The 25060-nt window shown below is 39.2% G+C and overlaps 2 protein-coding genes and 1 pseudogene across 2 annotated transcripts; all 3 read left to right on the top strand.

Annotated features, from left to right (window-relative positions):
* Positions 1 to 360: 360 nt before the first annotated feature.
* LOC117791293 (mycosubtilin synthase subunit C-like) lies at positions 361 to 8616 on the top strand. The gene is made up of 7 exons (XM_034631003.1): positions 361 to 671; positions 4723 to 5832; positions 5888 to 6055; positions 6116 to 6887; positions 6954 to 7044; positions 7869 to 8044; positions 8103 to 8616. Exons 2-7 carry the CDS (start codon positions 4737 to 4739, stop codon positions 8425 to 8427), a joined length of 2628 nt encoding a protein of 875 aa, XP_034486894.1. The 5' UTR covers positions 361 to 671; positions 4723 to 4736; the 3' UTR covers positions 8428 to 8616.
* A 1507-nt stretch (positions 8617 to 10123) lies between these two features.
* Positions 10124 to 13721, top strand: LOC117791299 (mycosubtilin synthase subunit C-like). The gene is given in 7 exon segments (XM_034631008.1): positions 10124 to 11234; positions 11290 to 11457; positions 11518 to 11944; positions 11946 to 12287; positions 12354 to 12444; positions 12941 to 13116; positions 13173 to 13721. Coding segments are annotated over 7 exon segments (2625 nt in total). The 5' UTR covers positions 10124 to 10138; the 3' UTR covers positions 13498 to 13721.
* A 2683-nt stretch (positions 13722 to 16404) lies between these two features.
* LOC117791300 lies at positions 16405 to 19912 on the top strand (annotated as a pseudogene).
* The last annotated feature ends 5148 nt before the right edge of the window (positions 19913 to 25060 follow it).

The following is a 25060-nucleotide window of genomic DNA, read 5'->3' as shown; positions in this document are numbered from 1 at the left end:
AAACTAACTTGATTCGAAAAAGGCAATGCAGCTGAAATAGTTAGTATAAATTCGAGTACGTTATGCGAAAGGCAATTGCAGGTGCTTTACGTGTAAGAGCAGGAACTGGTTTTAGTCTCAGCAGCACCAAACGACCAAGAGCAAAGGCGCCGACGATTCCGACGTCGATGTCGACGCCAGCGACGAAGCCGATGCCGATGCCGATGTCGATGCTCTTGCCGATGCCGATGCCGATGCTCTTGCCGATGCTAAAACTGAAGCTGACGACAAAACGCTGGCTTCGCTGCCGCCGCGCTGCCACTGCGCTGCTTGCGACCGTCCCCTTCTGTGGGATATAAAAGTTAGATGCGTGCTGGGGTTCTGATTAGTCTGCGAGCGCCGTTTACGTGTTGATAATACGTTTAAATTATACGCAAACATTTTTTGGGCTGCCAGAAAAGCAAAGTGAATCACAAGTGAAGTGAGCCGAGTGCTGGAAAACCCAAAAAAAAAAGAAAACAATACAAAATAATAAATAATAAAAAGAAAAGAACGAACGGATACAAAATTTAAAATTTCCTAAGAAAAAATAAGGAATTGTTAAGTTGCAAAATTAACGAGCGCTCATTTTTATAAAACGGATAAAACCTGCTATAATTTAAATTTTTTTCGGACAGTATAAATATCTTGAAGTACGTATACTTAAATTGATATCTTTTTTAAATTAGTGTTGTCAAAATAGCTAATAGCTAATCGCTCTATTTTATATTACACAATTTCATATTACACAATTTGTAATGCTGTGCATAAAACACGACATGCAAGTTGTATGAATATTTGAGTAAGGTTTATTGAACAAGACAAAACGGAACAAAATCCACTACAACTATAATAAAAAATTTAAATATTTTAGTTCATTGCACCATTGCATAAACTCGCATAGAAACTGTTTAAGTAATTCCCATGCGAGTTGCGTGACTACAAACTCTTTATTTTGTCGTTACATAAGAATTTTATTACTTTAGCATCGTTTAAATTACACTATATAAATGTACTAGCATATCTAGTCTTTTCAAACTCACTTTCACGCATTGAATAAAAGTAATAATTATCTATAAAAGAGATTGTTCTATAAAGTGAACAAAAAACTTTACAAATTATTCCGAAAGTGGGTTGAATTTCAGGAAGTGCAATAAATAAACGTTGTAAAATTAGCTAAAAATAAAGTGAAATTCGACTGACGACAGTTAATTGCAGTAAGGAGTGGTAAGGGGACTTACCAGTTGATGATGTGAAGGGTGTTAAGCTTATGCCAAATGCAAAAGGCAAACAAAACTCAAGGCGAGGCTTGTGTCGTAAAAATTTAATACAATTGCTTAAGGAAAAATTTAATGAACAAATCGTTAAAAACTGGCAAAGTTTCATTTTAAAGTTGCAAGCGAGTGCCAAGTTGTCATAAAAAAATGCAAATAATACATATATGTATCAATATTCGTAATACCGTCAAGTGAACAACAAGTTGTCTATTGCAACTTTTGGCTTAAACAGTTTGACTCTTGGCTGAAGTCTTAAACTTATTGACTGCTTAGCATGCAAACAGTAAACGATCAGCATGATTTATGTTATCCCCACAATTGACATTTAATTTGTGTCAAGTGATCGCTTGACTAATGAACGGGTAACACTGCGTATACATAATCAGTGTTTCTTATTTTGATGGCTTTTTAATTGCACTTGCAATCGAAATTGAGTCATTTACAATGCTTACTGTCTATTACTACTATTAATTATGACAAATACATACATAAAGCGCATGCATAGGGAATAACTAACTAAATATGATATATGACTTAGACATTCATAGTTGAGCTTGTTCAACATTTGTACTAAGACAGCTTAGTTATATAATAATTCTGCTAGGCGTTTGACGTAAGATCTATTAATTTCTGCAGAAATCTCAGTTGTTTGTGATTCTCATACATATCTGATTTGTCATTCAATTGACTCACATTCGGAAATGCTATGAAAATCCGCAATATATTTAGTTCCCCTGTGTTCAGTTTCAGAACCATATCCAGACCTAGGTCATGCCATGAAGTGCACCCTGTCGGGCCTTAAATTGGACACTTTTTACTCAATTAAGCAAATCAACAGCCTCAACAAAAAGAACAAAAAAAGTAAACGAAAATCAACATGAGGAAAAATAATAAAAGCGAATGAACGATATGATTATAATTGGTCTGGGTTGGTAACTTTCACGACGATTCGACAGGCACAAAGCTGATAGAGATAGAGAGCCTGACATTCACAGATTTAATTAGTTTTACGAGTACACTCTTGCAATTAACTAGAGAACGGAAACAGATCCCCTTAGATATCGCCCAGTACTGTCAATGTCCGACTGCCTGATTGATTGGACTACTGGTTGGTTAGGCAGTGACCTTAGGCAATGTTGTTGATCTACAAATTGTTGCTTGGTCACTGCAACACCACACAACAGCTAACCGAAAAGCAGTTAGTAATTATGTAAATTACAAATTACATGGCACACTGATAATTATGGAACGATTTTCCAAAAGCCTCAAAAGTCACTGAAAACAATCTAACACAAATGCAACCTTGAACGGACAAATATAAACGATTTTCAATTGAGTTTTGCTGCTGCTCGATCGTTAAACTGCGAGTACAACGGAATAGAACAGAACAGAACGGAGCAGAGCAGAGCAGAGTTAAAGAACAGAGGCTTAAATACACATTAATAGTCGTAGTCTTAGATTTCACCTCATCAACAGAAGCAGCGATGCGATGCGGTACATTAAATCGATGATGTGAAAAGTCAAGCACAAAAAAAACCGACTTTAACTGCGGCTTAAGAATTCATTCTCGCTTTGGCCGCTCACAACAATGGACAGAGATGCGGATTGAGAGATAGTTGTACGAGTATTTAAGCATTTCAGCGCATGCGCACAGTTTGCATTGTATGCAGATGTGCATAATAACATGTGTGTGTGTGTGTGTGTGTGTGTCCAATTTTCATTTAATTTGTAATTGTGTGTATGTACAACATACCCAACTAATTGGACCCACACGGCGCATACGTAATGCGCGCTTGGGAAATGTTCTGTACATTGAATTCGCTTTGCCTCTGTCATATTACGTATACGTCCCATAACAGTTTGTGAACTAACACTGGCACTGCCAGTTGGCGGCTGTCAGAAATGTGTGCCAAACCGAATGCATAAAGTAACTAACTATAAACCACAACCAGAAGCCAAACACTTGCATTAAATGTTATTTCAAATATTTAGCTATTAAATTGCGCAATTTCCAGAGGAACTCGTTTGACGCCAAGAATAAGCAATTGGCCGAGTTTTCTAGACAGACACAAACGACACAACCTATTAGAAATCGGAAACAAATTAAGAAATATTTAATTTATTAAAGAATATTTTACAAAGGGAAGAGCATCCGGCTCGGTTTTGTTCTTAACTTCCTGGATTTGCTGGGCAATGCCACAATTGATACCCTTCAATGCATTTATCGAGTAATAAAAGCACTTCTAGCAAAACAGATGTCAGGAAAAACAAGACTACCGGCAATTAATTCCAGCGAATATAATGAATATTTTGTTGTACTTTAAGAGTAATATACATTTTAAATAGAGCCAGACTAAGGACAGATTTGACTAATTGCCACCGTGCCCCTATATACCCCACTAAACATATGACTTTATGTCTTTGATTTGAGCGGCGACGCGTGCGTTGACGTTTGACATTGGAGACGACGAATGACGACGACAACGACTACGACGACCACAACGACAACGACGACGACAACTATAGACAAAAACACAGACAGACAGTTGGAATTGGAAACAGAGTTGAGACTCAAAACCAGAAGTTGTCTGCTCAATGACTTTCAAGTTGGACATTTTACGACATGAAACACATTCTTGATATGAAAATGTAGGCACATGCAATGGCTTTAAGAGCTTTAATCAACTTAGTCCGACAGATAAATGAGTCTTGTTATTGCTGTCGAGGGTCGGCCATCGTAATTTATTTTCAAATGCCTTTTTAATAAAATTATTTGAAATACCTTAATTTCATTTATCAAATATTTTACTTAAGAGTGTTATTAGGAACATACAAAGGTGCTAATTCAATCACTTTTATTAAACTGAATACAAGCTCTAATGACTGCTTAGTTTGTTGAAAATGCAAAAGTCCATTAGCTACAACAATAAATAACAAATTGCACTTAAAATAGTCAATGTCGAGATAAGTTAACTTAGAACCTCTGTCTAAGCTAATAAAAGCCCTGGGAATTTCGAGGGCAGCCTGATACATTATTGGCCCAAGTAGACAAACTGTAATGCAGCCAATTAAAATACATTTTTCTCTCTAACACAATTTTATAAAATAGTATTTTGCTTACAAATCTAAAATAAAAAGAACTAAAATAGTGCTCAAATTAATGAATAAATACTGAAAAGTTTTCCTACTTAGGTCAATGACTTATCAGCCCACCCTCGTATAAGCTGTGGGCTGCGGTCACTGAATGGAGCTTGGACACGCACCAATCATTAGCATCGAATACTTGTATTCCCCCATCGTAGGCGACTATATGCATATAATTAGCACTTGAATAGTAATAGCTCAAATTGTGTAATAATAGAGAAAAGATTGATATATGATGTGATCTTCCGGTTTTGCTTAATGTCTTACTTCTAACATTGCACAGATACTTGAATCGTCATGGGTTCCCTGCCACAGCTGTCGATTGTCAAGGGCCAGCAGCAGGATTATGTGCCTCGTGCACTGCATCGCATCTTTGAGGAGCAGCAGCTGCGACATGCCGACAAGGTGGCCCTCATCTATCAGGGTCAGACCTTGGCGCCCAGTCAGAGCAGCTATCGCCAGATGAACGAGCGTGCGAATCGTGCGGCACGTCTGCTGGTGGAGGAGACTCATGGACGCTTCTTGCAACCGAATAGCGATGGTGATTTCATTGTCGCTGTCTGCATGCAACCTTCGGAGGCATTGGTCACCACGTTGCTGGCCATTTGGAAGGCGGGCGGCGCCTATTTGCCAATTGATCCCAGCTTTCCTGCCAATCGCATTCATCACATTCTCCTCGAGGCAAAGCCGACAATGGTGATCCGTGATGATGACATCGATGCTCAGCGCTTTCAAAGCACGCCCACGTTGTCGGTGACGGAATTGTACGCCAAATCCTTGCAGCTGAGTGGATCCAATCTGCTCTCGGAGGAGATGCTCCGAGGTGGCAACGATCACATTGCCATCGTTCTGTATACATCCGGGAGCACAGGTGTGCCAAAGGGAGTGCGTCTGCCGCATGAGAATATCCTGAATCGGCTGCAGTGGCAATGGGCCACCTTTCCCTATACGACGGCCGAGACGGTGGGCGTGTTCAAGACGGCCCTCACCTTTGTGGACTCCATTGCCGAGCTGTGGGGCCCTCTGATGTGTGGCCTGGCCATTCTAGTGGTGCCCAAGGCTGTGACCAAGGATCCACAGCGTCTGGTTGCATTGCTGGAAAAGTACAAGATCAGGCGTCTGGTGCTTGTGCCAACTCTGTTGCGCTCCCTGCTCATGTATCTGAAGATGGAGGGCGGCGGTGCGGCCCAGAAGTTGCTATACAATCTGCAGATCTGGGTCTGCTCAGGCGAGCCTCTGGCCGTGCCGCTGGCCAGTAGCTTCTTCGACTACTTTGATGAGGGAGTGCATCATCTGTACAATTTCTACGGCTCCACCGAGGTAATGGGCGATGTCACCTATTTCACCTGTGAAAGCAAGAAACAATTGAGTTTGTACGACAATGTGCCAATTGGTAAATGACAGATCCATAATCCTAGTGACAGCTGGTAACTCATTATCCTCTCTAGGTATACCTGTCTCCAATACGGTCATCTATCTGCTGGATGCCGACTATCGACCTGTGAAGAACGGCGAGATTGGTGAGATTTTTGCATCCGGCTTGAATCTGGCTGCCGGCTATGTAAATGGACGTGATCCCGAGCGCTTCCTGGACAATCCCCTGGCTGTTGAGAAGAGTAAGTTTTCGGATATTCAATAATCCTTCACTCCCAGCTAATTAAAATGGATTTTTACAGAGTATGCGCGTCTCTATCGCACTGGAGATTATGGCTCACTGAAGAATGGCAACATCATGTACGAAGGTCGCACCGACTCTCAAGTCAAGATTCGTGGACATCGTGTGGATATGTCGGAGGTCGAGAAAAACGTTGCCGAATTACCGCTGGTGGAGAAAGCCATTGTGCTTTGCTATCATGCTGGGCATGTGGACCAGGCCATCTTGGCATTTGTCAAGCTACGCGATGATGCTCCTATGGTGACGGAGATGCAGCTCGAAGGTCGGCTCAAGGACAAGCTGGCTGACTATATGATCCCGCAGGTTATTATTGTGGAGCATGTGCCTCTCTTGGTCAATGGCAAGGTGGACCGCCAAGCTCTGCTTAAGACCTACGAGACGGCGAACAACAATGAGGGTGACTCGAGTATTGTGCTGGACTTTGACTACTCCGAGGTACCCGAAGAACTCAAGCTAATTGCACGCGATCTCTTCGAGACGGTGGGTGGTGTCATTGGACGCTCCACTCGCGCCAGCTTGTCACCTCGCAGCAACTTCTATGAGCTGGGTGGCAACTCACTCAATTCCATATTTACCGTCACATTGCTGCGGGAAAAGGGCTACAACATTGGCATATCCGAATTTATCGCGGCCAAGAATCTGGGCGAGATCATTGAAAAGATGTCCGCCAATCATGATTCCGTTCAGTTGGAGGAGGAAACACTCAATGCATGCCCACATCTCAAAATGGAAGCAGTTCCTTTGCGACTGGAACATCGCCAAGATGTCATCGAGTAAGTACTTTTCTTGGATTAACTGCAACTGCAAGAATTGTTTAACATGTTAACTCTCTTCTTCAGCATTATTGTGTCGAGTTTCTACAACAAGGCCGATTTGGAGCAGTGGCTCAAACCGGGCGTCCTGCGCACAGATTACAGTGATATTCTTAATGTAAGCCCTCAAATCTTATATCATTTAATATAGTATTAAATTTTGTATCATATATTACTACTAAGAACACAAAAAATGGCGAAAAGTAATAAGGAACGGAATATTTGTTAGCTTTTAACCAAAATTAGCTAAAATTTACTTTAAACTCTAGGAAGAAATTCTCAATTCTGACTCCAAAAATAATTAGGGTTTTCACTTGACAACAAATTGTACTGAAAGATTTCCCGCAGGGTGCTAGACCATGACCCTTGACTACGAAAAGTCTGGCACATATGTCATGTAAAGATGATAAAAATCACGATTAAAAGTCGATAACTTCAATCGAAAGTTAGTATTTTTGGCATATTTTAGTGTGAAAGTCTTGCCAACACTTGTGACGTCACGACACCAAAGCATTTGTTTGATTGTAGGAAAGTTTAATAATGCAACTTACAAATTATTTTGCAAGTCCAAACAACAAAAAATTAACGTTATTATAAAATTATTTAAATCATGGCCGCTTAGCATAGACAATAAATAAAAAATTGGAAGAGCTTCCGGATTTGAGCCGGCAGCTTTTGCACATCGATTTTTAATTCTAGCATCTAGACTACCATGCAGCTCAACCAAACAAAATTATAAAACTAACTAAAACAGCTCGAACAAAATTATATAACTAAAATACAAATTCCTGGACAGAACTGAAACGTAATGCACATGTGCCACCTGCCATGATGGCACTGTCTAGTAAAAACCCTAATTGTTTTTGTAATTCTTCAAATATATTTAGAATTCTCATGAAGTCCCATAATATTAAATTTATAATAACTTTCTTCTTCCTGTAGGATATTTGGAATGCTCTAGTGGAGCGAGAGCTGAGCTTTGTGATATACGATCGTAACACGGACCGCATCATTGGCACCGCCTTGAACTTTGATGCCCGAAATGAACCCGAAGTGGACATCAAATCAAAACTCTTGGTTGTCTTTGAGTTTCTCGAGTTCTGCGAGGGTCCGATACGGTGAGAAGTAATATTGGAATATTGGATAAACCATAGGCTGAGCTAAACTCTTTTACAGCGACAACTATTTGCCGAAGGGACTGAATCAAATACTGCATTCCTTTATGATGGGCACCGCAGAGAAACTGAATCCTCGCGAGAACATTGCCTGCATGCACTACATGGAGCATGAGGTCCTGCGAGTGGCACGTGAAAAGAAGTTCGCCGGAATATTTACGACCAACACAAGCCCACTGACCCAACAGCTGGCCGATGTGTATCATTACAAAACGCTGCTCAACTACCAAGTCAACGAATTCGTCAGTTCCGATGGCAGCCGACCGTTTGGAGATGCGCCCGACGAGCAGCGAGCGATTGTCCACTGGAAAGAAGTCGGAAAATAATTGACTATAAAGTGTCACAATCTGTGACGAATTTAAGACGCACCTGTGTAGTATGTAACTTGTAGTATATCGATAAACCTACCTTCTAGTATTAGCCTTAGGCATCGTATTCGTATAATGTAATTTCATCAATTTATGTTGACTAGTTGTAAGCTTTCAAATGCAATTATACAAAATAATCAACAATAATTAACGTGGCTGTTATTTGACTTTAATTATTCCAAACGTAAAAACAACTACAATAAATCTTTTTTTTTCGATTTGTGCAATTATAATTGCTGTGAGTAATGCGCTTGTTGCTTTAACAGCTCGCATATTAGACAAACCGAAAAGTAAGCAACACTTTTTTATTTGCTTTTAGATTCCCCTATTACAACCAAATTGCTGTGTGGTAAGGAAATTTTATTGTCTGTACTACTATACAATTGCCTTTTTCTTTTTGAGAGAAGAAGAACAAAGACTTCCGCCAACTGGAGGTTACCTCCTTAGTCACAAAGATCGACACTTATTTTTTGATCGTGTCTTTAAAATTAGCAGTTGAGGGCGCTGTAAATTTAAAGTTCTGTTTATACCCCTTTTTATAAAATATATTTATTTTTAAACTGTTGATGCAATCGAGTCGATTAAGCCATATCCTTCTGTCTGTCTGTCCGTCCGTCTGACCGGGCGCAGATCAAGTTTGTATTTATATTTGGATCGGACCACTATATTTTAAAGCTGACATGAAAACGCTCGGTCGAAAAAAAAGTTTTAGTATAAATAAATTCTTGTTTTCTGAAAAATCTCATCCAATCTTAAAGTAGGTCTTGTACAGCCTGACCAAACTCTAAATATTAATAAAAAAGTAATTTTTAAAAAATTTTTTATTTTAAATATCAAAACCTTTTTTTAGTGCCAGGACTTTGAAAATCAAAGACCAATTATCTGTAAGCCCACTGGAATCGAAATACGAAGAATGCTTATCTGAGAATTTTGGTTCTAGCATGATTTTGGGCTAAAAAACATGAATTCAAAGTTGGTTTGTCGAAGTTTTTTGGTTTTGAGAAAAAAAATATATTTGGGCCGCAGTTTGTTTTTTTTATCGAATCTTACACTTTCTACTGGCTGAACTGATCACTCACCAATGGCAAAACTGATAGATGGCAGTGCGGCGGGGGTGGATCTTCGCTTTTCTTATTAAATTCGTCGGATTCCATATCACTTTCAAATAAAGTTTTAATTTTTTTTTCCCTTATCGCTGGCTCTACTTGCTCCGATATATATATATAGTCAAATAAAAACATGTAAATTTCAACTCAAAATGCGGGGACTAGGAATGGATTTTAGAACTATGGATTCTTGGTGAAAACATCTTAAAATTGATCGTAGATCACAAATTTGGGTTACCATTTTTTTTTTCGAAAAAAACGTTGTATCGTTGGAACAATCAGACTTGAAAATTTAATACAATGCTTAGCAAGGGCATCAAATCTTCAGCGTGTCGAACGCTATCCAAATGCCTGGGCGCAGGGTATCCTACTGTCGAGTTCGCTCGAATGTAGCCGCGCCTCGTCGCGAGCGAAGCAAGCCTATCTCTGGCAAGCAAAGCGAGCAGCGGGCAGAGCCCCTTTGTTTTTTTTATTGGAAATAAATTGTTCTGTTCAACAAAAAAATGTTCTTTTAAAGTTAACTTAAATTTCTTATACTACAATACACAGATTCTTGAATCGTCATGGGTTCCCTGCCACAGCTGTCGATTGCCAAGGGCCAGCAGCAGGATTATGTGCCTCGTGCACTGCATCGCATCTTTGAGGAGCAGCAGCTGCGACATGCCGACAAGGTGGCCCTCATCTATCAGGGTCAGACCTTGGCGCCCAGTCAGAGCAGCTATCGCCAGATGAACGAGCGTGCGAATCGTGCGGCACGTCTGCTGGTGGAGGAGACTCATGGACGCTTCTTGCAACCGAATAGCGATGGTGATTTCATTGTCGCTGTCTGCATGCAACCTTCGGAGGCATTGGTCACCACGTTGCTGGCCATTTGGAAGGCGGGCGGCGCCTATTTGCCAATTGATCCCAGCTTTCCTGCCAATCGCATTCATCACATTCTCCTCGAGGCAAAGCCGACAATGGTGATCCGTGATGATGACATCGATGCTCAGCGCTTTCAAAGCACGCCCACGTTGTCGGTGACGGAATTGTACGCCAAATCCTTGCAGCTGAGTGGATCCAATCTGCTCTCGGAGGAGATGCTCCGAGGTGGCAACGATCACATTGCCATCGTTCTGTATACATCCGGGAGCACAGGTGTGCCAAAGGGAGTGCGTCTGCCGCATGAGAATATCCTGAATCGGCTGCAGTGGCAATGGGCCACCTTTCCCTATACGACGGCCGAGACGGTGGGCGTGTTCAAGACGGCCCTCACCTTTGTGGACTCCATTGCCGAGCTGTGGGGCCCTCTGATGTGTGGCCTGGCCATTCTAGTGGTGCCCAAGGCTGTGACCAAGGATCCACAGCGTCTGGTTGCATTGCTGGAAAAGTACAAGATCAGGCGTCTGGTGCTTGTGCCAACTCTGTTGCGCTCCCTGCTCATGTATCTGAAGATGGAGGGCGGCGGTGCGGCCCAGAAGTTGCTATACAATCTGCAGATCTGGGTCTGCTCAGGCGAGCCTCTGGCCGTGCCGCTGGCCAGTAGCTTCTTCGACTACTTTGATGAGGGAGTGCATCATCTGTACAATTTCTACGGCTCCACCGAGGTAATGGGCGATGTCACCTATTTCACCTGTGAAAGCAAGAAACAATTGAGTTTGTACGACAATGTGCCAATTGGTAAATGACAGATCCATAATCCTAGTGACAGCTGGTAACTCATAATCTTCTCTAGGTATACCTGTCTCCAATACGGTCATCTATCTGCTGGATGCCGACTATCGACCTGTGAAGAACGGCGAGATTGGTGAGATTTTTGCATCCGGCTTGAATCTGGCTGCCGGCTATGTAAATGGACGTGATCCCGAGCGCTTCCTGGACAATCCCCTGGCTGTTGAGAAGAGTAAGTTTTCGGATATTCAATAATCCTTCACTCCCAGCTAATTAAAATGGATTTTTACAGAGTATGCGCGTCTCTATCGCACTGGAGATTATGGCTCACTGAAGAATGGCAACATCATGTACGAAGGTCGCACCGACTCTCAAGTCAAGATTCGTGGACATCGTGTGGATATGTCGGAGGTCGAGAAAAACGTTGCCGAATTACCGCTGGTGGAGAAAGCCATTGTGCTTTGCTATCATGCTGGACATGTGGACCAGGCCATCTTGGCATTTGTCAAGCTACGCGATGATGCTCCTATGGTGACGGAGATGCAGCTCGAAGGTCGGCTCAAGGACAAGCTGGCTGACTATATGATCCCGCAGGTTATTATTGTGGAGCATGTGCCTCTCTTGGTCAATGGCAAGGTGGACCGCCAAGCTCTGCTTAAGACCTACGAGACGGCGAACAACAATGAGGGTGACTCGAGTATTGTGCTGGACTTTGACTACTGAGGTACCCGAAGAACTCAAGCTAATTGCACGCGATCTCTTCGAGACGGTGGGTGGTGTCATTGGACGCTCCACTCGCGCCAGCTTGTCACCTCGCAGCAACTTCTATGAGCTGGGTGGCAACTCACTCAATTCCATATTTACCGTCACATTGCTGCGGGAAAAGGGCTACAACATTGGCATATCCGAATTTATCGCGGCCAAGAATCTGGGTGAGATCATTGAGAAGATGTCCGCTAATCGCAGTGCCGTTCAGTTGGAGGAGGAAACACTTAATGCACTCCCACATCTCAAAATGGAAGCCGTTCCTTTGCGACTGGAACATCGTCAAGAAGTCATTGAGTAAGTACTCCTCTTGAATTAACTGCAAGTTCAGGACTGCTTTGAAATTGTATTTCTCTTTTTCAGCATCCTTGTGCCAAGTTTCTACAACAAGGGCGACTTGGAGCAGTGGCTTAAGCCGGGCTTGCTGCTCACAGATTACACAGATATTCTTAATGTAAGCATTTATATAAAAAAAAAACGGTAGTACGAAAGGAAAAGGAATTTTATGTTCGTGGTAGCTCACCCTTGTATTGTACTTACATATTATATATTTATATGTTTATTTAAAATTTTTATATTAAACTTTAATTTGTTCGTCACAAAATTGGATATCAGAAATAGGGCTGGACTATGTTTTCGCCACTAGACTTTTGGACCTCGTGTAGAGGTATTTTTTTTGTGTTACTGGAATAATATCAAAGATGGAGATAAACATAATACACCGAAAACTAACAGACTTTTTAAATTTGCTTAAACAGAAACTAGTATTATGAAAGCAATTATTTAGCTTTTTGAAACCAAGAAATTTAAAAAATTATGAGCGTTCCTAATATAATATAAATAAATTTTATATTTTGATAATTCAATTAATTGTCATTCTTTTTCAGGCAAATATATGGAATGCTCATAATTAGTATATCATATTTATAATAATTTTTTTCTCCTTCTAGGGCATTTGGAATGCTCTAGTGGAGCGAGATCTGAGCTTCGTAATATATGATCGTAACACGGATCGCATCATTGGCACCGCCTTGAACTTTGATGCCCGCAATAAACCTGAAATGGACATCAAATCAAAGCTCTTGATACTCTTTGAGTTTCTTGAGTTCTGTATGGGGCCCATACGGTAAGAAATTAGAAGTATAAGGGATAAGCCATTGGTTACACTACACTAATTTACAGCGACAACTATTTCCCCAAGGGTCTAAATCAATTACTGCAGTCCTCCATGATGGGCACCGCAGAGGAACTGAATCCTCGCGAGAACATTGCCTGCATGCACTACATGGAGCATGAGGTCCTGCGAGTGGCACGTGAAAAGAAGTTCGCCGGAATATTTACGATCAACACAAGCCCACTGACCCAACAGTTGGCCAAAGTCAAGCAATACAAAATGCTGCTCAACTATCAAGCCAATGAATTCGTCAGCTCCGACGGCACCCGACCGTTTGGAGATGCGCCCGACGAACTTCGAGCGATTGTTTACTGGAAAGAGGTCGGCAAATAGTTGACTATAAAATGTCACAATCTGTAACAAATTTAAGACGCACCTTTGTTGTATGTAACTGGTACTATTAAGATAAACCTACCTTATAGTTCTAGCCTTAGGCATTGTATTCGTATAATGTATCAATTAATCAAAATTATTAACAATTGTTAACGCTATGTTAATTTTCCTTTGATTTTTCCAATAGCGAGAACCACTTCAATAAATTTTCGTATTTCATTCCATTCCATTCCATATTCGTATATTAGAGACGCCGAAAAGTATGCAGCACTTTTTATTTGGTTTTGGTTTTCGCCATTACAACCAAATCTCTGTATGGCAAGAATATATGTTACTGTCCGTACGACTTCCCATTTTTCGTAAACAGTAGGTTACTTCTTTACAAAATTCGTGAGTGTTAAGCTCGTAGCTGTGGACTTAAAGTTATTTTTGTTTTCTTCTAAAATGAAAAAAAAGGGGATCCAGCCCTGTTCGCATTTCACGCCTTGACAATAAAATATTCTGTGCCCAGGCACGCCGAAAATTTAATGCCCTGCAGTGCACCCCATCAGCTGTCGCGCTAGTTTTAGACAGTTCGCTGAAGATTGCTTTAATCTACATTCTTAACGCAAATAACATGTCCACTTCATTCATGACGTCTGTTAACAAAAACTTAATAGACCCCTGAACTTTTTTAAGTACAGGGTCTAAAAGCACTAACAATATAACAATATATCAATAATTTACAAGTATAAAACCTTTTTTGCAATAATAAAGACAAGTTCCTGATAGTTTTTTGCTTATCTTCTCATAGTGTCTGTACAAAACGGGTTTTTTCGCATAACTTAAAAATTTGGCAGATTTTTGCAAGCTCTGATAAAATAGAATTTAAAAATTTAAATATGAATTCTTATTCTATGAAGTTTTATATTGTTAATCAGTACTAGAAATGCTTAAACTATGCAATAATTTTTATCGAGCCGAGCCTTTCAATTAAAAATTTTTTTTGGTAAGCAACGGCGTAGGCAGTGGGGCAGAAAGGAACAAGTGCCCCCCTACACTTTGGCTAACAAAATTGTAACTTCCAAAATCTATTCAGATTGGTATCACATCACATAAAATAGCAAAATAAAATTGACACTCTGGATCTTTCATTGATTGAAAGTTGTCAAGTATGAATTCCAACAGTGTTACTATTCACGACATTATATGAAGTGTCGAGCTCTAATTTTTCACACCAATTTGCGGGTACACAAAGATGAGTTATCTTCATTGTTGGTATATTTGGTACTAAAAAATTAATTTATAATATATTTAAATTTAAAAAACAGCGTAATTTAATTTTATAATTTTATAATTTTTACATTTGACAGCTCATTGTTCATTTTTGTGCTTTTAGGTTGTATAAAATATGTAAAACAGTTAATTTGTATGGAGTTAACAAAAAAATTATTTTATTTCATAACCTCTATTTTGATTTTAGACCGCACTGAAAAAAATACCAACTTTTAAAGTCAAGAACTGAAAAAAATACCAACTTTTAAAATCAAGAACATTCATCTTTAATATTTTATTTTTAAAATAAGATTATTTTAAGACCAAATTACTAAAACTAAGATTATTAATCTAAAAAATCTTTAAATCTTAATATAAGAATAAAAATCTTAAATTGTTAGGAAAGTATAAATAGGTACCATTTCGTATCAAACAAACGATGGCACCGTGGCGCTCTGGTTAGAGAGGCCGCTTCAGTTGTGAAGAAGAAGGCGGCGGTTTGAATCCCCCTCGTAACAAATTAAAATAACATTTATAAAATTATTAAAACAGAATAAAATATAAATAAATCAAAATTCAAAAATAAAAAAAATATAAATATAATAAATAATTTTCATTTATTTTATTTTTTTATTTTAATTTTAGAACTTGGTCTTATTTAAAATGTTCTTAAAATCAAGATGTGTTCTCTTAATTCAAGAATTTGATGTTCTCGACGCATTTTTTAGACCAAAAATCTTAGTTCTGAGACCAAAATCTTGATTTTAGAACATTTTGTTTATCAGTGCGATGGTTTATTGGGCCAAACCTTCTTAAAATTTGTTGTTTTGACGCAAAAAAAAAATGACCCAATCTACTGTAATCTACCTTCGATCAAAGCTGCCTACGCCCTTGTTGGTAAGGCTTCAAAGGGTGATTAGATTTAAAAGTTCGCTTCATGATCCGATTAGACTTGATCAAAGATCCCATCCGAACCGGTTCGCTTACACTCTATTCAGTTCGGCGTGTTTGCAAAACTAACCGGGTAAGACTTCTCCACCGCTAACGACGCGTTACTCCCACTGCGCTGCTTGCGACCGTCCCCTTCTGTGGGATATAAAAGTTAGATGCGTGCTGGAGTTCTGATTAGTCTGCGAGCGTCGCTTACGTGTTGCTAATACTTACGTTTAAATTATACGCAAACATTTTGTAGGCTGTCTGAAAAAAAATTTGGTTCAAATCGGTTCACAATATTGTATACTTAACTGTTTTAAGGCGAATTGGTCGTTAATTAAGAGTTAGTATAAAAATTTTATTATATATTTATAAATGAAACTCGCAAATTGTTTTTTGTCCTAATCGTTCTAATGGAATTTAGTTCTAATCGGTACTGGAATGGTATCCAAGTGTCTGGGCACAGGGTATCCTACTGTCGGGGGCCTTGAATGTAGCCGCACCTCAAGACACGTGTAGGCAAGCGAAGTGAGCAGGGGGCAGCCCCCTTGTTATTAAATTGAAAAGAAATGTGCCCTTTTAAAACATTTTCTTTTAAAGCTATTAAATAAATCAAAATTTAATAAAGCTTAAAATTTATTTAATAAATTGATATATGATGTGATCTTCCGGTTTTGATTAATGTCTTACTTCTAACATTGCACAGATACTTGAATCGTCATGGGTTCCCTGCCACAGCTGTCGATTGTCAAGGGCCAGCAGCAGGATTATGTGCCTCGTGCACTGCATCGCATCTTTGAGAAGCAGCAGCTGCGACATGCCGACAAGGTGGCCCTCATCTATCAGGGTCAGACCTTGGCGCCCAGTCAGAGCAGCTATCGCCAGATGAACGAGCGTGCGAATCGTGCGGCACGTCTGCTGGTGGAGGAGACTCATGGACGCTTCTTGCAACCGAATAGCGATGGTGATTTCATTGTCGCTGTCTGCATGCAACCTTCGGAGGCATTGGTCACCACGTTGCTGGCCATTTGGAAGGCGGGCGGCGCCTATTTGCCAATTGATCCCAGCTTTCCTGCCAATCGCATTCATCACATTCTCCTCGAGGCAAAGCCGACAATGGTGATCCGTGATGATGACATCGATGCTCAGCGCTTTCAAAGCACGCCCACGTTGTCGGTGACGGAATTGTACGCCAAATCCTTGCAGCTGAGTGGATCCAATCTGCTCTCGGAGGAGATGCTCCGAGGTGGCAACGATCACATTGCCATCGTTCTGTATACATCCGGGAGCACAGGTGTGCCAAAGGGAGTGCGTCTGCCGCATGAGAATATCCTGAATCGGCTGCAGTGGCAATGGGCCACCTTTCCCTATACGACGGCCGAGACGGTGGGCGTGTTCAAGACGGCCCTCACCTTTGTGGACTCCATTGCCGAGCTGTGGGGCCCTCTGATGTGTGGCCTGGCCATTCTAGTGGTGCCCAAGGCTGTGACCAAGGATCCACAGCGTCTGGTTGCATTGCTGGAAAAGTACAAGATCAGGCGTCTGGTGCTTGTGCCAACTCTGTTGCGCTCCCTGCTCATGTATCTGAAGATGGAGGGCGGCGGTGCGGCCCAGAAGTTGCTATACAATCTGCAGATCTGGGTCTGCTCAGGCGAGCCTCTGGCCGTGCCGCTGGCCAGTAGCTTCTTCGACTACTTTGATGAGGGAGTGCATCATCTGTACAATTTCTACGGCTCCACCGAGGTAATGGGCGATGTCACCTATTTCACCTGTGAAAGCAAGAAACAATTGAGTTTGTACGACAATGTGCCAATTGGTAAATGACAGATCCATAATCCTAGTGACAGCTGGTAACTCATTATCCTCTCTAGGTATACCTGTCTCCAATACGGTCATCTATCTGCTGGATGCCGACTATCGACCTGTGAAGAACGGCGAGATTGGTGAGATTTTGCATCCGGCTTGAATCTGGCTGCCGGCTATGTAAATGGACGTGATCCCGAGCGCTTCCTGGACAATCCCCTGGCTGTTGAGAAGAGTAAGTTTTCGGATATTCAATAATCCTTCACTCCCAGCTAATTAAAATGGATTTTTACAGAGTATGCGCGTCTCTATCGCACTGGAGATTATGGCTCACTGAAGAATGGCAACATCATGTACGAAGGTCGCACCGACTCTCAAGTCAAGATTCGTGGACATCGTGTGGATATGTCGGAGGTCGAGAAAAACGTTGCCGAATTACCGCTGGTGGAGAAAGCCATTGTGCTTTGCTATCATGCTGGACATGTGGACCAGGCCATCTTGGCATTTGTCAAGCTACGCGATGATGCTCCTATGGTGACGGAGATGCAGCTCGAAGGTCGGCTCAAGGACAAGCTGGCTGACTATATGACCCCGCAGGTTATTATTGTGGAGCATGTGCCTCTCTTGGTCAATGGCAAGGTGGACCGCCAAGCTCTGCTTAAGACCTACGAGACGGCGAACAACAATGAGGGTGACTCGAGTATTGTGCTGGACTTTGACTACTCCGAGGTACCCGAAGAACTCAAGCTAATTGCACGCGATCTCTTCGAGACGGTGGGTGGTGTCATTGGACGCTCCACTCGCGCCAGCTTGTCACCTCGCAGCAACTTCTATGAGCTGGGTGGCAACTCACTCAATTCCATATTTACCGTCACGTTGCTGCGGGAAAAGGGCTACAACATTGGCATATCCGAATTTATCGCGGCCAAGAATCTGGGTGAGATCATTGAGAAGATGTCCGCTAATCATGATTCCGTTCAGTTGGAGGAGAAAACACTTAATGCATGCCCACATCTCAAAATGGAAGCCGTTCCTTTGCGACTAGAACATCGTCAAGAAGTCATTGAGTAAGTACTCCTCTTGAATTAACTGCAAGTTCAGGACTGCTTTGAAATTGTATTTCTCTTTTTCAGCATCCTTGTGCCAAGTTTCTACAATAAGGGCGGCTTGGAGCAGTGGCTTAAGCCGGGCTTGCTGCTTACAGATTACATTGATATTCTTAATGTAAGCATTTAAATCTTATCATTTAGTATAAAAAATAATATCATATTTTGTTATTGCATATGACAGCGCTAGTACGAAAAGAAAATGAATTTTATGTTCGTGGTAGCTCACCCTTATTGCGCACAGTGCAGTGTTTATTTTGTATTAATTTATATTTTTATTTAAAATTTTTATATTAAACTTTAATTTGTTCGTCACAAAATTGGATATCAGAAATAATACACCGAAAACTAACAGACTTTTTAAATTTGCTTAAACAGAAACTAGTATTATGAAAGCAATTCTTTAGCTTTTTGAAACCAAGAAATTTAAAAAATTATGAGCTAATATATATAAATATATATTTATAATATAATATAAATAAATTTTAAATTTTGATAATTCAATTAATTGTCATTCTTTTTCAGGCAAATATATGGAATGCTCATAATTAGTATATCATATTTATAATAATTTTTTTCTCCTTCTAGGGCATTTGGAATGCTCTAGTGGAGCGAGATCTGAGCTTCGTAATATATGATCGTAACACGGATCGCATCATTGGCACCGCCTTGAACTTTGATGCCCGCAATAAACCTGAAATGGACATCAAATCAAAGCTCTTGATACTCTTTGAGTTTCTTGAGTTCTGTATGGGGCCCATACGGTAAGAAATTAGAAGTAAAAGGGATAAGCCATTGGTTACACTACACTAATTTACAGCGACAACTATTTCTCCAAGGGACTAAATCAATTACTGCAGTCCTCCATGATGGGCACCGCAGAGGAACTGAATCCTCGCGAGAACATTGCCTGCATGCACTACATGGAGCGCGAGGTCATGCGAGTGGCACGTAAAAACAAGTTCGCCGGAATATTTACGATCAATACAAGCCCACTGACCCAACAGTTGGCTAATGTCAATCAATACAAAATGCTGCTCAACTATCAAGCCAATGAATTCGTCAGTTCCGACGGCACCCGACCGTTTGGAGATGCGCCCGACGAACTTCGAGCGATTGTTTACTGGAAAGAGGTCGGCGAATAATTGACTATATAATGTCACAATCTGTAACAAATTTAAGACGCACCTTTGTTGTATGTAACTGGTACTATTAAGATAAACCTACCTTATAGTTCTATCCTTAGGCATTGTTTTCGTATAATGTAGCTCTGTAAGCTTTTGAATGCAATTAAACAAAATTATTAACAATTGTTAACGCTATGTTAATTTTCCTTTGATTTTTCCAATAGCGAGAACCACTTCAATAAATTTTCGTATTCCATTCCATTCCATTCCATATTCGTATATTAGAGACGCCGAAAAGTATGCAACACTTTTTATTTGGTTTTGGTTTTCGCCATTACAACCAAATCTCTGTATGGCAAGAATATATATTACTGTCCGTACGACTTTTCATTTTTCCTAAACAGTAGGTTACTTCTTTACAAAATTCGTGAGTGTTAAGCTCGTAGCTGTGGATTTAAAGTTATTTTTGTTTTCTTCTAAAATAAAAATAAAGGGGATCCACCCCCTGTTCGCATTCCTCGCCTTGACAATAAAATATTCTGTGCCCAGGCACGCCGAAGATTTAATGCCCTGCAGTGCACCCCATCAGCTGTCGCGCTAGTTTTAGACAATTCGCTGAAGATTGCTTTAATCTACATTCTTAACGCAAATAACATGTCCACTTGATTCATGACGTCTGTTAACAAAAACATAATAGACCCCTGTACTTTTTTAAGTACAGGGTCTAAAAACACTAACAATATAACAATATATCAATAATTTACAAGTATAAAACCTTTTTTGCAATAATAAAGACAAGTTCTTGATAGTTTTTTGCTTATCTTCTCATAGTGTCTGTACAAAACGGGTTTTTTCGCATAACTTAAAAATTTGGCAGATTTTTGCAAGCTCTGATAAAATGGAATTTGGAAAGCCTTTCTATTAAAAATTTGGTTTGGTAAGCAACGGCGTATTCAGGGGGGGGACAGAAAGGGGCAAGTGCCCCCATACACTTTGGCTAACAAAACTGTAACTTCCAAAATCTATTCAGATTGGTATCACATCACATAAAATAGCAAAATAAAATTGACACTCTGGATCTTTCATTGATTGAAAGTTGTCAAGTATGAATTCCAACAGTGTTACTATTCACGACATTATATGAAGTGTCGAGCTCTAATTTTTCACACCAATTTGCGGGTACACAAAGATGAGTTATCTTCATTGTTGGTATATTTGGTACTAAAAAATTAATTTAAAATATATTTAAATTTAAAAAACAGCGAAATTAAATTTTATAATCTTATAATTTTTACATTTAACAGCAATCATTGTTCATTTCTAGGGCCTCGATAACGCCATTTTTGTGCTTTTAGGTTGTATAAAATTTGTAAAACAGTCAATTTGTATGGAGTTAACAAAAAAATAATTTTATTTCATAAGCTCTATTTTTATTTTAGACCGATGGCTTATTGGGCCAAACCTTCCTAATATTTGTTGTTTTGACGCAAAAAAAAGACCCAATCTACTGTAAATTCTTTTTTTTAAGGATCTTGAATGCTGAATGCGCAAGAAAGGCTAGTTTTTGAAATAATCTTAAATTATGTAAAGTTTAAAATGACTAGAAAGACTAATTCAACTTCGAAGTTATATTGCTCAAAGGAATGTGTGTTCTAAAAATCTCTAAAGTAACCCAAAAGGTGGTGTTTCTGATAGTATGCAAGCAATGCTTTCAAATAACAAAATTATTTTGGAGAGGTAAAGTTATTAAGGTATTTTTCAAAATTGAATGAAATTTTTTTAAATTTAATTATTAATTATTTAACACATACCTAAAATAACACATATAGCTCTTAAATTTTTAAACGGTTTGTTTAAATATCTCCTGAGGTTTTAGGCTGGGTTTGTATGATATTATAAAAAAAAATTTTTTTGGCCCCCCCTTCGCTGAAGGCTGCCTACGCCCTTGTTGGTAAGGCTTCAAAGGGTGAATAGATTTAAAAGTTCGGTTCATGATCCGATTAGACTTGATCAAAGATCCCAGCCTCGGTCACCAATGTTCTATTATCAAGTGGAAGAGTCGCTACCTCAAATTATAAACACCCTAGTTAAACGGTATTTTGATTTTGTCTTTTTGTATCTTATCCCAGGAACCGGACGCTCCGGATAAACTGCATATGCTTGCTTAATAAAAACACTCTATTCAGTTGGGCGTGTTTGCAAAAATAAACGGGTAAGACTTCTCCACCGCTAACGACGCGTTGCTCCCACTGCGCTGCTTGTTACCGTCCACTTCTGTGCAGTATAAAAGTTAGATGCGCTCTGATGTTCTGATTAGTCTGCGAGCGTCGCTTACGTGTTGGTAATACTTACGTTTAAATTATACGCAAACATTTTCTAGGCTGTCTGAAAAAATATTTGATTCTAATCGGTTTAGAATATTGTATACTTAACTGTTTTAGGGCGAATTGGTCGTTAATTAAGAGTTAGTAAAACAAATATGTATTAATAAAAATTTTAAAAATGAAACTCGCAGTTTTTTTTTTTCCTAATCGTTCTAATGGAATTTGGTTCTAATCGGTACTCGCCATCAAATCGTCGGTGCTCCGAATGGTATCCAAGTGTCTGAGCACAGGTTATCCTACTGTCTAGTGCCTTGAATGTAGCCGCACCTCACCGCGAGCGAAGCAAGACACGTGTAGGCAAGCGAAGTGAGCAGGGGGCAGCCCCCTTGTTATTTAATTGAAAATAAATGTGCCTTTTTAAAAAATTTTCTATTTAAGCTATTAAATAAATCAAAATTTAATAAGGCTTAAAATTTATTTAATAAATTGATATATGATGTGATCTTCCGGTTTATGCTAGCCCCAATTTCTAGCTGCAAAATTTTTGATATCCAATTTTGTGACGAAAAAAATTCAGTTTAATCTAAAAATATTAAATAAAAATATAAATTAATATGAAAAAGCGAAAATTGGCATTCGGCACTGCGCAAAAAGTAATTTTTATGTACAAAGAGCTCACACTTTTTGCGCACAGTGCACAATGCCAATATTCGCTTCTTTTTTTTTATTAATTTATATTTTTATTTAATATTTTTAGATTAAACTGAATTTTGTTCGTCAAAAAATTGGATATCAGAAATTTTGGGGCTAGAAATTGCTTTCGTCACTAGACTTTTACCTCGTGTAGAGGTTTTTTTTTGTGGGATATATTAGAGACGCCGAAAAGTATGCAACACTTTTTATTTGGTTTTGGTTTTCGCCATTACAACCAAATCTCTGTATGGCAAGAATATATATTACTGTCCGTACGACTTTCCATTTTTCCTAAACAGTAGGTTACTTCTTTACAAAATTCGTGAGGGTTAAGCTCGTAGCTATGGACTTAAAGTTATTTTTGTTTTCTTCTAAAATTAATAAAAAAAAGGAGCTCCACCCCCTGTTCGCATTTCTCGCCTTGACAATAAAATATTCTGTGCCCAGGCATGCCGAAGATTTAATGCCCTGCAGTGCACCCCATCAGCTGTCGCGCTAGTTTTAGACAATTCGCGGAACCTTGCTTTAATTTACATTCTTAACGCAAATAACTTGTCTGCTAACAATATCAATAAATATACAGCTAAAAAAACATTTTTGCAATAATAAAGACACGTGCTTGAAAGTTTTTTGTTTTATCAATATATTATTCGAAAATTTAATTATTTGCATTTTGCCTGCAGATTCTCAATATAAAAAATTGGTTGACAGTTATTTGCGAGCTCTGGTTTATTCTTACTTTCTTCTCATAGTGTCTGTACAAAACGGGTTTTTTCGCACAACTTAAAAGGTTGGCAGATTTTTGCAAGCTCTGATCAAATGGAATTTGAAAATTTAAATATGAATTCTTATTTTATGAAGTTTCAAATTGTTAAACAGTACTAGAAATGCTGAAACTATGCAATAATTTTTATCGAGCCGAACCTTTTCATAAAAAATTAGGTTCGGTTCAGGTAAGGCTTCAAAGGGTGAATAGTTTTAAAAGTTCGGTTCATGATCCGATTAGACTTGATCAAAGATCCCATCCGAACCGGTTCGTTTGAGAAACGGTTTGCAGCCTCGGTCACCAATGTTCTATTATTAAGTGGAAGAGTCGCTACCTCAAATTATAAACACCCTAGTTAAATTGTATTTTAATTTTGTCTTTTTGTATCTTATCCCAGGAACCGGACACTCCGGATAAACTGCATATGCTTAATAAAAACACTCTATTCAGTTGGGCGTGTTTGCAAAATAAACGGTAAGACTTCTCCACCGCTAACGACGCGTTGCTCCCACTGCGCTGCTTGTTACCGTCCACTTCTGTGCAGTATAAAAGTTAGATGCGCTCTGATGTTCTGAGTAGTCTGCGAGCGTCGCTTACGTGTTGGTAATACTTACGTTTAAATTATACGCAAACATTTTCTAGGCTGTCTGAAAAAAAAATTTGATTCTAATCGGTTTACAATATTGTATACTTAACTGTTTTACGGCGAATTGCTCGTTAATTAAGAGTTAGTATAAAAATATGTATTAATAGAAATTTTAAAAATGAAACTCGCAGATTGTTTTTTGTCCTAATCGTTCTAATGGAATTTGGTTCTAATCGGTACTCGGCATCAATTCGTCGGTTCTCCGAATGGTATCCAAGTGTCTGAGCACAGGTTATCCTACTGTCTTGTGCCTTGAATGTAGCCGCACCTCACCGCGAGCGAAGCAAGACACGTGTAGGCAAGCAAAGTGAGCAGGGGGCAGCACCCTTGTTATTAAATTAAAAATAAATGTGCCTTTTAAAAAAATTTTCTTTTTAAGCTATTAAATAAATAAAAATTTAATAAAGCTTAAAATTTATTTAATAAATTGATATATGATGTGATCTTCCGGTTTATGCTAGCCCCAATTTCTAGCCGCAAAATTTCTGATATAAAATTTTGTGACGAAAAAAATTCAGTTTAATCTAAAAATATTAAATAAAATATAAATTAATATGAAAAAGCGAAAATTGGCATTCGGAACTACGCAAAAAGTAATTTTTATGTACAAAGAAGCTCACACTTTTTGCGCACAGTGCACAATGCCAATATTCGCTTCAATTTTTTTTTATTTTATATTTTTATTTAATATTTTTAGATTAAACTGAATTTTGTTTGTCAAAAAAATGGATATCAGAAATTTTGGGGCTAGAAATTGCTTTCGTTACTAGACTTTTACCTCGTGTAGAGGTTTTTTTTGTGGGATATATTAGAGACGCCGAAAAGTATGCAACACTTTTTATTTGGTTTTGGTTTTCGCCATTACAACCAAATCTCTGTATGGCAAGAATATATATTACTGTCCTTACGAC

This window comes from Drosophila innubila, assembly GCF_004354385.1.
Source record: "Drosophila innubila isolate TH190305 chromosome 3R unlocalized genomic scaffold, UK_Dinn_1.0 2_E_3R, whole genome shotgun sequence".
NCBI classification, from domain to species: domain Eukaryota; kingdom Metazoa; phylum Arthropoda; class Insecta; order Diptera; family Drosophilidae; genus Drosophila; species Drosophila innubila.
This window is presented reverse-complemented; position numbering and strand designations above follow the sequence as displayed.